Here is a 12,597-nt window from a genome sequence, read left to right on the forward strand (position 1 = left end):
CATTACTATCATATCTAGAGCAAAATATATTTGCCCACAAACAAATGAAAAAGTATAAATTCTTCTTTATTACCTTCAACTGAAATTATGTATGAAAAGTGTTTCATTAATTTTTCTACTCAATTTCCCACCAGGTTCCCTCAACTTAGTTATTTAATACCACAATGTAGTAAGCTTAAAGACAATCCCTAAAAAATTCACGTGTCTGAAGCTAGAAGATGGGTACACAGTCTCCCTTCAAACATTTAAACTTTTCCATAATAAAATGTTAAAAAGTCATGCATCAACTTCAGAAATGTGCCTAGTTAAAAAAAAAAAAAAAAGTACATGATTTCCCTTATAAAAAGAAGTTTCATAAAATTTCTTTTAAAGTTTAACTTGGAAAAGAATATTAGGAGCAAGAATACAGTATTATTTTATAAAATAAAAAACAAAGCAACTCCCAAAACCAATTAAAAAAACCCATTGCAGGCAAACCACACATGGCTCTTGGAAGCTATTGGGCTGCACTAATTTTGCTCAAATTAGCACAGAAGAATCCTCCCCCACAACCATTATCCTTTTTTTAAAAAGCAGATAGCCTGAACTGTCAAACCTCTGATTTTTTCCTAAAGATACAGCTTAACAGCTTGAAACAATGCTGCCAAACTGAGAGTAACACCAAAAATCTGTAAGATTTACAATTTGTTCTTAACCTGAAACTTTGCTTGGAAGCATAACACACACACCTTCCTGAGACAACTCTATAATACATTAACAACCCCAAACACTTAAAGAAACTTGCTAAGATAAAAGTGGGATGTTTATTATTTTTCTACCGGCAGCAATGAAAATCACTAGAAACTGTACTTTCGTCTTTTTCAAATGATCTGCATTTAAATCATACTTTTTCAAATAATTGGTATAGGAGATAAAATCCTCAAAATATTTAGACATCAAAGACAGAAATACTGATTTTTTTTACCCACTAATGATGAGAGGAAACAAGAGATTCAGTTTAATCAAGATCTGACATTTATAAACTTTAAGCATTTAACTGAGCTAAAAGATCAAAAGATTAATTATAACAATTACAGGTAGAGAATATCATGTGTGCATTTTCTAGGTTCATTGGGTAGTTACACATCCAGAGAACCAACAAGAGTACCAATGTCAAATAACGGAATTTGAGCAAGCACTCTTAACATCACTTGTATCTAATATGCACTACATGCACATGATGCAGGTAGGGAAAGTTTATGAATCCATGCATTAACGACAAGACAGACTGGGACTACTGCCAAACGTGCACTGAGTCAATTAGGATGTTGCTCAAAGTTCTTTATACTTAATGGTTTCCATGAAAACAACTGCAGAAGCAGGAATGGGTACACATCCCAAAGCATCTTCTTCATTTGGTTTCCTGTGCTTTCTTTGCATTCTGTTTTTCTTTTGCCTAGAAATTAAAGATAGCATGCTATAAAATCTCAAAAGTTTACTTTAGATCATATTAAAATAAAATGTGTTTAAGAGGGCAATCTTAAGCTAAAGAGCTTGAAATGTATCATTTATAAGGTTTCTACAGCATTATCTTTTATAACTTGAGACTTGGAACAAACTACTCCTGGACAATTATGTAGTTATACTTTGTCCTCAATAAAAAAGGATCATGTTTGGTTTCCAGTTCTTTCTTATCTGAAACTGAAATGTACTATTATAATTGTAATAACTTAAAAATATGTACTCATTCCATAAAGTCATACTCATTGGTATTTCAAACAATATATTTAAAGATGTGCCCATTTCTCAATCAAATTGAGTATAAGAAAAATCCTTTATTAGTTTCTGCATGTTTGAATAAATGAGTTTAACATAAGAGTTTAAATGACTTTACGTAACATCACTAAAGGATTAGATATCTGTAGTGTTGATAAACCCTATGTATATGACCTAAAAAATGTTTTCACATTACTTCATTTGATCCTCACAACAATTATATAGCTTGCAGTAATTCCACTTTTTTAGCAGATGAAGAAGACAGAGAGCTTAGAGATGTCATCAAGTTTGACCAAAGTCACACAGCTAGTATATAACAAAACCTCAACAGAGGTCAAAGGACATGTGTTCTGTAGCAGTGCTTCTCAATGTACATACCGACGACCTGGGGACCCTGTAAAACGCAGACTGATTCAGTAAAATGCCTGATGTTCTAAATTTCTAACACACTCTCAGGCGATGCCAACTCTGCTGGTCTCAGATGACACCTTGAGAAGATTTTAGAGTACTACAATATAACGTTCTTTCTACTATGCCATGTGAATCAGAAAGGAACAATTAAATTAGGCTTTTGCTATTAAGACAAAACTTCCTCAGATTAAAAAATTATGTAATTACAATCCTTTTTTATAATGTATTAGATAATACAATTATTATTCAACTGTTCGATAAAATTGAGTGCTATGCCTTAGAATATATTAAGAGTAAATATGTTATATGTACCATACAAAAAATAATAAAATTGCCTGCACGAACATTTTTAGTTAACCAACATAATTTGTAGTATGAAATGTGTAAGATTTCTCATACAAAGAAGTTTCCTATTTCCAAATAATGAAAATACAATTCAATTTTAGACAATTTTAAATAAAAATAAGTACTTCTTTCCTTATTGATCTCTGAATAGACTCTGAATATAAAGAACATTTAGTAGGGGTAACAATAATGAATTTACTAGTCTATGATATAAACTTTGTAATGTAATTAACTGAGCAAAGACATATAATGTAGAGAGTGTCCATATATTTATTAAACTATATAATTCAGATAAAACTAAGAATAACTTAAGTTAAAAATAATTGCCACCATTTCTGAGCACTATGTATTTTACAGATACAATCTGATTTAATTCTCACGAGTGTGAAGCAGGTGTGATTCCCAATTTACAGATGAGGAAATAGATAGCATAACAAAGTAAATAGCCTAAAAGCACCAGCTTAATAATAAGTAACATATCTGAGATTTAAACTGAAAGCTTCTAATATTCTGTTCTGCCTTCGTTAAAAAATACCACCATATTTCTAAATAGCATGGAAAAAATGTACATGGTTAAAAATACTTTCCTTCTACATAGTATGCTAATGAGATATTAAAAACTGCTGACTCATCAGATAATTCTGTAATCGTAGATATTAATGTAGATATTATCGTGAATAACAACTATTCTTCTACCGTATTTCTATTAAGGGACAGAAAAAGTAAGTTCTGAAGATTATTTATCACCAACAGAATTATAATGTCCTAGTAAAACATGGACAAAATTCAACACTGTGAAGTTGCTGTGAATTCCCCATTAGCAACTGAATCTATGATTTTACACTACGGTAGATTATTGGTGGTTGTTAAAAACTTGGGACAGACAATGATTCAGAATTACACATAAAGGCTGAGATAAAAATTTAAGCCACAACTAGAAAGACCCACAACTAAAATATACAACTATGTACTGGGGGGATTTGGGGAGAAAAAAGCAGAAAGAAAAAAAAAATTTTAAAGAATTCTAAGTATACTTGAATAAGTGACAGTTTCACAAATGAAATCTTAATCTAGCTGATTTTAGTTTATATTTTAAGGAACAGATGTGGTATGTGACAAAAGAAGTTTTATTAACTGTATACTTTCAGTTACCTCCTGAGAGGTTTTTATGTAACGCACACTCAGTGAACTCATCAGATAAGGGGAGAAGCCTCATATAACAAAAGCACTCACAAGGCAAGATGCTAACCTAATTCATTAGGGCCATAAGCCCTTGGGAGAACCACAGCCTTCACCCTTTATTACTCTGTAAAATGCAAAGGCTTCCTCAGCTCAACCACGTTCATGCCATCGCAGCTGTGAGCAGCTGCCTCCATTACTAGAAACCTGCACCTGGACGGGTCTGGCCTTTAGCAACACTGCCTAGCACAGCCGCATCTTTCCTGTTTGGTTCCTTCTACGCCTTCCACGCTTCGACCCCTTAGTCTACTGGGACTGGGGGAAGGGAGGGTGTCTCAACTTAATACTCCATTTCTGAATTCGACATATAATTTTTCTTAGAAGTATTGCCATTAAGTAATAACTATCACTATTAAAGCCTTTATATTGTATTTAATTATAAAATCTAATCTTAACCTAGTCTGTTTTTTAATTTTTAACATTTGCATTTATCAGCAGAAAGTGATAGTGAATATGATATAATGATTTCTTTTTTCAAAATAAGATGAACAAAAATACATTGGCGGTAAGGAAATGAAACTGATTTATTGGTAGAGAGTAAGCATTTAATTCTAACCATGGATTTGAAATTTTGTGGATGTGACATTTTAAGTGGCACAAAGCTATTCAGGAGATACCCTGTACGCCCCCAGGATCTTTAGCGTGACTTTATTCCAGCACCTATCAGAATAATATTCAGCACAGTACTATAATTGTTTATTCATTCCTTTCTCCAACTATGCCACGAGTTGCCTGAGAGAAGACTGCGTCTTAATTATGTGTACATCCAGACTTTAACAGAATGCCCAGAATATAGCTGCAGCTATATAAATGTTTGATGAGTAATTAAAACGTTTCAAAAATTTTAATCAAATAATGAATCTGAATTCTTTTCAGAATCTAGAGGGATAACAGATATTGGATATACACAAGAAATAAATGTATCTCAATATTGCTTGTGCAACATTACTAATCAAAGAACAGTTTGGAGAAATAGGCAAAAGCAAGCAGGTCAATAAAACAAACGCAAGCACAAGAACTGCCTGCGCTAGTGTCCCACTAACACTAGGCATTCATATACTGCCACCCTGTGTCCAAAATAATGTGAACTGAAGAAGTACAGCTCTAATGCAAAAGCTGTGGTCTCCAACTATGCTTTCAAAAACACCTGGGGATATATCGTCAGTAAAATCAAACAAATATAGTCCTTTTCCTAATTTGCACACAAAAAAACTTATTCACAGACCAACTTTAAGCAAAATACAGGGGCTAGCCCTGTGGCCCAGTGGTTGGGTTCGCCAGTTCAGATCCTAGGCCGGGATCTATGCCCCACTCATCAAGCCATGCTGTGGCAGCGTCCCACGTGGAAGAACTAAACTGACCCACAGCTAGGCTATACAACCATGTACTGGGACTTTGGGGAGAGGAGGAAAAACAGAGGAAGACTGGCAACGGATAGTCAGCTCAGGGCCAATCTTTCTCGCCAAAAAAGCATATTTCAAAAAAAAAGCAAAATATGTACCTTTCAAATTTCTCTAACAACATTCGTCTGGTCCTGAATACTGTTTATCTATACTTAAAATCTGACATATATAATTTAGCACAGCATTCTATATTATTATTTTGTTTAATATTTTTAATAGAGAAATATTTCATAATGTTTCATACAAAGAACACAGTATCTAGGTACTCTGCTTGTTAATCAACTAATTTTGAGAGTCAGAGGACCCTAACTGTTAATCTAAAACTTTAAAAATCAGTTTCCCATGTTGGACTTTAATAACTTTAATACCCTGAGACATATGAAGAGAAAAACATATGGAAAAGAGAAGATGTAGCAGTCTTCTGCAATAATTTTGGCATTTAATGCTAAAAGTTGAAGAATATGTTTCAGGATCTGGGTACTAAGGTATACAAAAAAACCTTAACTCGCAACTCAGATCATTTAGAATTTATGATGATATAAATTAGCTGGCATGAAATGTATCTCGCTTCATAAACTGTAAAATTAATATGAAAAATATACCTACTGTGTATTATGTATTCTGGTCTTTAAGTTAATGGTCCAAAATTTTATTTGTCTTCTCAAAGTGTTTCTCAAAATGTGGTACACAGACCAGCTGCATTAGAATCACTTGGGGAAACTTATTAAAGATTCTTTCCCCTATATCAGATTATCTGGGGAGGGGCCAGGTAACACATATTTTAAGAGTGCCCAGTGATGGTCACCTTCAAAAACACTGATTTACAGTATAAATTAAAAATGATTTAACTGAATTTCACTTTTATTCAACAACTATTTTATTTAAGTGCCTTACATTGAAGAAAAAAGTCTGAGAAATCAGAATTTTTCACTAACCTATGCTAGTTTTCCGTCAGTGGAAAGAATACTGGCTTAGGAATAAGAAAATCTATTTCTTAGTCTAGGCTACATTTTCTTCCCCCTTCAATGTCCATTCTAGTTCTAAATTCTATGAGAATTCAAATTTTTGCTAAACTAAATAAGAAAAAAATCTATTATTTCAATTATTAACATTAAAAATTTGTCTTCAGCTTAAAGAAAGGAAGATGCTTTAAATTCTATTCTAATATAGTACAACCTTAGCTCCTGACACTAAGGATCCTGGAAGGCTGAAGCAGTAGGGAAAGCTCTTATTTTGATTTTATACTATCAGGATGAACTAATGTCCATCTAGCATATACAATAGGCAAAAGCAGAAAAAGAAAAAGAAAAAACTTCAACAAATTTACCTCTACTCAAACCAAAAGAAATCTTTGTTTTTAGGGAATCTTAATCTAATTTAAATATTCACTAGTAAAATACTCACCTTTTCCACTAGTGGTATTAACTGCTGGTGTTCTGCTAAAGTCTTTAACAGTTCCATAATGAAAGGCAGATAATTATGCTTCCTTCTGATATTTTCAATCTGAAAATACAAGAAATATCAAACCAAACTAATTTTACATTTCCATTAAGTTTCTGAAATTTTAATTTTTGCATCCAACTCAAATTAGAAACGGGAGAAAATCCTCCATTCTCGTAGGAAAAATATTAGAAATAATGAGATTCTGTTCCCACTGAGAATAAAGAGTAATATAATAAAACATGTGGAGAGAGTTTCTTGAGTGTGGTTTCATACTCTTGGCTTAGCAAATAACAGAGGCTTTTAAAAATCTAATCTAAGGTTACTTACGAAAACCTACCTTATGAAAGCAAACTCAAGAAGGCCCACATGATAAATCAACACTATTATTACGACGCCTACACATATAACCAGGCCAAGCCTACCGAGACCAGCTTTACTTTTGTGATCAAGAATAAACTTTCTTGGAATTATTATTCATCAAAAGGGAGTAGACAGTAGGGAAAAATCTGCGCTTCAATGGAAAATTATGCAACATCTAGAGCACACCCCCGCCCCGTTACTGATCTAGCCTTCCACTGCCACTGAGCTGTTAAACACTCCACCTGATACGGGCTGAATTTACTTCCCTTCTCCCAGAGGAAGAAACAGTCTCCATCTTTTGTAAATTCATTTCAACATTCCTTTACTTCATATAAATTTGAGCTTGATTTCTCATTTGAACTACTTGTGACATCTTACAGGTTCCCTCAATTTCTTAATGAATTAAATAAAATCTTAACACATGTTCATTTTATATCAATATGAGAATCATTTTATCTTTTTTTGAACAAAGCATTCTCAAACAATGTAGCAGGGAAAGATTTTGAAAATTAGTTTGTGTTTTATTTTAGGCAAATATTAAAAATTAGTTAATTATGTAATAACCCTGCATAAGAAGATATAAATGATAGGTAGTTATTTTTAATATCACATCAGATGGAAGATAAACACTGAAGCTTTCATCCCTTACTTACCTGTCTCCATGACCTTGGCCTCCTCTTTCCTGCCTGGAACACGCGGGAGCCAGCCCCTACCACTTCTACCTCAAGAAATCCTACTTGTCTAAAGTCCATTTATTTCATTTAATATTCATTTGTTAGTTATATACGATGTAAAGCACTATGATGACACTGGTGAGCAATAAAAAGAAAAAGGACAATCCCTGCCTTCAACTGAGCTTCAAATGAATAACGATGCTTTTTCTACTGTGACCTACATTATAACGGACATAAGTACCATTTCCAAAGTCATACAAAATTCTAAGTTCTCTTCACTCTTTTCACTCTCTTAAAAAAGCTTCTCAGAGAGATTTCGAGTTAAGAATGACATTATCAAAAACAGTCTTGCTTTTTATTTTACTCTGAATTATATAAACGCTTAAGATAACTAAAGTTAAATCAACATTTTTTTAAAAACTAAAAAATTGGAAAGCAAAATAAAACAAATGAACCCAGTTGTGTATCAAATTGTTGAGAGAACCATACCAAGACAAAAGTTTTTCAAATGAATTTAAAAATACAGTAGTTTGTACATTCAAAATGGGATATATCCTAAGGAAAAAGTAAACTTAAGAAAAAAATTTTTCAGTTGTTTTTAACACTACTGGTATTGTTATTCTAAACTGTTATAATAGATATACACGCATACATTATACACACATATATAGCGTAAAGCAAACAAGTAATCAGAAACACGTATGCTATACATATATAGAGCACAAAGCAAATAAGTAATCATGTTAATGTCGTTAGGAACCAAGACTTTCAGCTTAGGAGAAAAGATTCAAATGCCTAACCTCAAATATAAAGCCCTTTAATCCTAAATTTGAGTATTAATATGAATTCACATTGTAGTTTCTCTTCAAAAATCAAACAAGAAACAAACAAAAAAGCATTTCTTAGCTCTGAAAAGACCTAGAAATACAACCCCATCAGGATCACTAAGCACCCTGAGCACCCAGATGGTGGTTTCTAAATTCCATTTCCCACCAAAAGGACCTCGTTGAAAAAATGGCTGATTCCAAGTCTGAAGCAGGAATTGTACCAGATGAGTCTGAGACGTCCTGTCATACTAGAAAGCAAGGAAGCTATCAAAGACGGAGAGAGCCATGTCACAAGGACTTAGGGAACAGCTTGAAGTGGCTCCAAATGGCCAAAAATGGGAGAATTAGAGCCTCAATAATAACTGCATTGAACTGAAGCATTAAAGAGGTTAAAAATCTGTTCGTAATAATACTTAAAAAAAATTAAAAAGAAAGAAACCTCGCTAGTTACCTCTGTAGGGTGCCAGGGAATCAACTCATTATTCTGAAAACTAGCAAATGATGGGGGAAAAACTAGCACTTAGCATAGCGTCATGTCAAAATGCCCCACGCTACACTAAGCATGGAAGGAACAAATGAAACCTACCTTATATCTTTTTAACTTCTGCACTTCTTCTTCAATAAGCAGCTGGTTTTTGGCAACTTCTGACTGAATAGCACTTAACATATTATTACCCTGATCTGTGTCCATGGGTTCCTCCTTAGGGGAAAGAAAAAGAAACACACACCCTAACGATTGAGGCTTAAGTCCAGAATATTTTACAACGATAAACATATGCAGTTATTTTCAAATTCTAACTCTTAATATTGGTGACAGAATACCAGCCTACTAACTGCAATTTTAAAGGATAAAAGCCCTAACTAGTACCTTCCCTATTTCCGTCTTCTACAATAATACATATGAATTTTTACCTAAAAACAAGCTGTACTGTAGCATACAGTATTGCTATAATCTTCTGTTAAGCTATAAAATAAGTTTGCTTAAATATACTCTTAAGAAAATGAGAACAAAGGAATGTAAAAAAACATCTTTGTCTATTACCGAATCTCCTCTCCAATCATATTTACCACATAAAGTCAATCATGGAGACTAATAAAGATTACATATGAATCTAAACGTACCTGATTAACTCTGTAGGAAATACATTCTAACTTGCTTAATGTACAATGAAATTACAGTAAACAGGTCATTGCTAACACTTATTCAGCACATACCATTTCTCAGTCACTGTTTTAACTGGTTCACATGTATTATCTCAGTTAATCCTCATAACAACTTTATAAGGTAAATACTATTACCCTCATTTTACATGAAGAAACTGAGGCACAAAGAAATATACTCAAATTCACATGTCCACTAAGTGGTAAAGACAAGAGCTGAATGGAGGCAGCCTGATTCCAGAGCATATTCTCTTCACCACCACTCAGGACACTTGGTTAAATCTATGTTTTTTTTAAAAAAGAAAGAAAGAAGGAAAGGAAAGGAAATACTTTCCCTGACAGAATAACTAAGCTAGAACTTTGTACTTAAAAACATGGCCACAGGGCCAGCCGCAGCGGCCCAGTGGCTAAGTTCAGCACGCTCCACTTTGGTGGCCCAGGTTCAGCTCCTGGGCACGGACACACACCATTCTGTTAGCAGCCGTGCTGTGCTGGCAGCCCACATACTAAAAAATAGAGGAAGATTGGCACAGATGTTAGCTCAGGGCGAATCTTCCTCAGCAAACAAACAAACAAAAAAAACAACATGGCCACAAACCTCAGCAAGCTGTCTTTGCAACTCCGCTATCTTCTGTTCATATATCATTTTTCTGTCAGACACAATGGCCATTAAGTTAAATCGAATTTCACCTTCACTGTACCTAAAAAAAAGTTAAAATTTATAATGTAATAAAGAATCGTAGCACTATTACAATCAAGATCATCTATTGTGATTATCCCAATGATTCTCTGGGATAAACACAAATCTATCAATAGGCTAATGAAATAACTGACATTTTAAAAAAGCTTTTATATATGAAAGAGTATAACTGCAGGAAAAAACAGCTAAATTTCATAAATCACAAATATTTTTTAAATGTTCTAAAATAAGGTTAGTACTTCCTAAATATTTAATATTTTTAATAGTTCTCATACTTTTATAAGAAATATGGTAACTCATTTACATAAGATCTCAGAAAAACTAAGACCTCAAATTTGTTAAATTAATTAAACTGGCATCTTTTTAATTTTTTATATTTTTTTAATTGCAGTAACATTGGAATATAATATATAGCTTTCAGATGTATATTGTAATGTATTTTGAATTCTGTGTAGATTACATCATGTTCACCACCCAAAACCTAATTATAGTCCACCACATGTGAGCCTCATCACCCCTTTTAACCCCCCTCCCCTTCCCCTCTGAACCACTAATCCAATCTCCATTGCTATGTGTGTGTTTGTTGTTGTTTTTATCTTCTACTTATGAGTGAGATCATACAATATTTGACTTTCTTCCTCTGACTTATTTCACTCAGAATAAGACCCTCAAGGACCATCCATGTTGTCACAAAAAAATGGTTGGATTTCATCATTTCTTATGGCTGAGTAGCAGTCCATTGTGCATATATACCACATCTTCTTTATCCATTCATCTCTTGATGGGCACCTAGGTTGCTTCCAAGTCTTGGCTACTGTGAATAAGGCTGTGATGAACATAGGGGTGCACATATCTTTATGGCTTTGCGTTTTGAAGTTCTTTGGATAAATACCCAGCAGTGGGATAGCTGGATCATATGATAGATCTATTCTTAATTTTCTGAGATACTCCATACTGCTTTCCATAGTGGCTGCACCAGTTTGCACTCCCACTAGCAGTGTACGAGAGTTCCCTTCTCTCCACACCCTCTCCAACACTTGCTGTTTCCTATCTTGTTAATTACAGCCATTCTGACCAGAGTGAGGAGATACCTCACTGTAGTTTTGATTTGCATTTCCCTGATAGCTAATGATGTTGAGTATCTTTTCATATGCCTATTGGCCATCCATATATCTTCTTTGGAGAAATATATGTTTAGATCTTTTGCCCATTTTTTTTTTTCAAAGATTGGCACCTGAGCTAACAACTGTTGCCAATCTTTTTTTTTTCTTCTTGTTGCTTTTTCTCCCCAAATCCCCCGGGTATATATTTGCATATTTTAGTTGTGGGTCCTTCTAGTTACGGCATCTGGGATGCCACTTCAACGTGGCCTGATGAGTGGTGCCATGTCCTCGCCCGGGATCCAAACCGGTGAAACCCTGGGCCACCGAAGCAGAGCACTCGAGCTTAACCCTCGGCCACAGGGCCGGCCCCCTTTTGCTCATTTTTTAATTGGGTTATTGGTTTTCTTGTTGTTGAGATATATGAGTTCTTTGTATATTTTGGATGTTAACCCCTTGTCTGATATATGGTTTGCAAGTATCTTCTCCCAATTGTTAGGTTGTCTTTAAACTGGCATCTTGATGGTAATTAACTATACTGCTTACTATACACTTTTTTCCAAGTCATGATGTAGTTTTTCTTTTTAATTAATGTATTTTTAATATTTCACCTATACATTGTTTTATCATATATGTATATACTTTTTTCCAAGTCATGATGTAGGTCCTATTTTTAATATTTCACCTATATTTTGTTTTTATTATATATAAATATGTAAAATAATGTGTAAAATGTTTGTATAATATTTTATTAATATAACGTGATTATATCCTATTGTAAAATTTCTGAATGCTGTTTCACTACTCTGATGCCAATGAAACATCTCATAGTACAAGCCTGTTTACAGTAGGGATTTAAGTTAGAAAAATTATCCACAACTTTATATAAATGGTGCTGAATCAAGATGAAAATATAAAGAAAATGTAAACCTGTTTTTGCATTCGTTCACCTGCAAGAGCTTCTCATACACAGTTCTATTCACCAGAAAGAACAGGGCCCAGTATAACTCCAATGCTTTGAACTATGTAAAAATGTTGTTCTTAAAAATCTACTTGTGGGACTTCCATTTCCCTATTCCTCCCACTAAGAAAATATCAAACTAAAAACCCTTGGATATAATATATATTAAAAAAAGAAAAAGAAAATTGTGAAAGGTGGAGAGAAGGCAGACCAGCTAG

At 33.7% G+C, this 12,597-nt stretch overlaps 1 protein-coding gene across 2 annotated transcripts in view; it reads right to left on the minus strand.

Annotated features, from left to right (window-relative positions):
* Positions 1–991: 991 nt before the first annotated feature.
* Positions 992–12,597, minus strand: part of UCHL5 (ubiquitin C-terminal hydrolase L5) — a 40,275-nt gene continuing 28,669 nt past the window's right edge. The window contains exons 8-11 of one of the 2 annotated variants that reach the window (XM_046679666.1): positions 10,217–10,319; positions 9,044–9,157; positions 6,558–6,656; positions 992–1,435 (exon numbers count right to left, since the gene is read on the minus strand). In XM_046679666.1, the coding sequence (XP_046535622.1) occupies positions 1,391–1,435; positions 6,558–6,656; positions 9,044–9,157; positions 10,217–10,319 (361 nt within the window). In that variant the 3' untranslated portion in view covers positions 992–1,390. The remainder of the gene's footprint in view (positions 1,436–6,557; positions 6,657–9,043; positions 9,158–10,216; positions 10,320–12,597) is intronic. The other variant, XM_046679667.1, reaches the window with a different exon arrangement.

This window comes from Equus quagga, chromosome 12 (genome assembly GCF_021613505.1).
Source record: "Equus quagga isolate Etosha38 chromosome 12, UCLA_HA_Equagga_1.0, whole genome shotgun sequence".
NCBI lineage: Eukaryota > Metazoa > Chordata > Mammalia > Perissodactyla > Equidae > Equus > Equus quagga.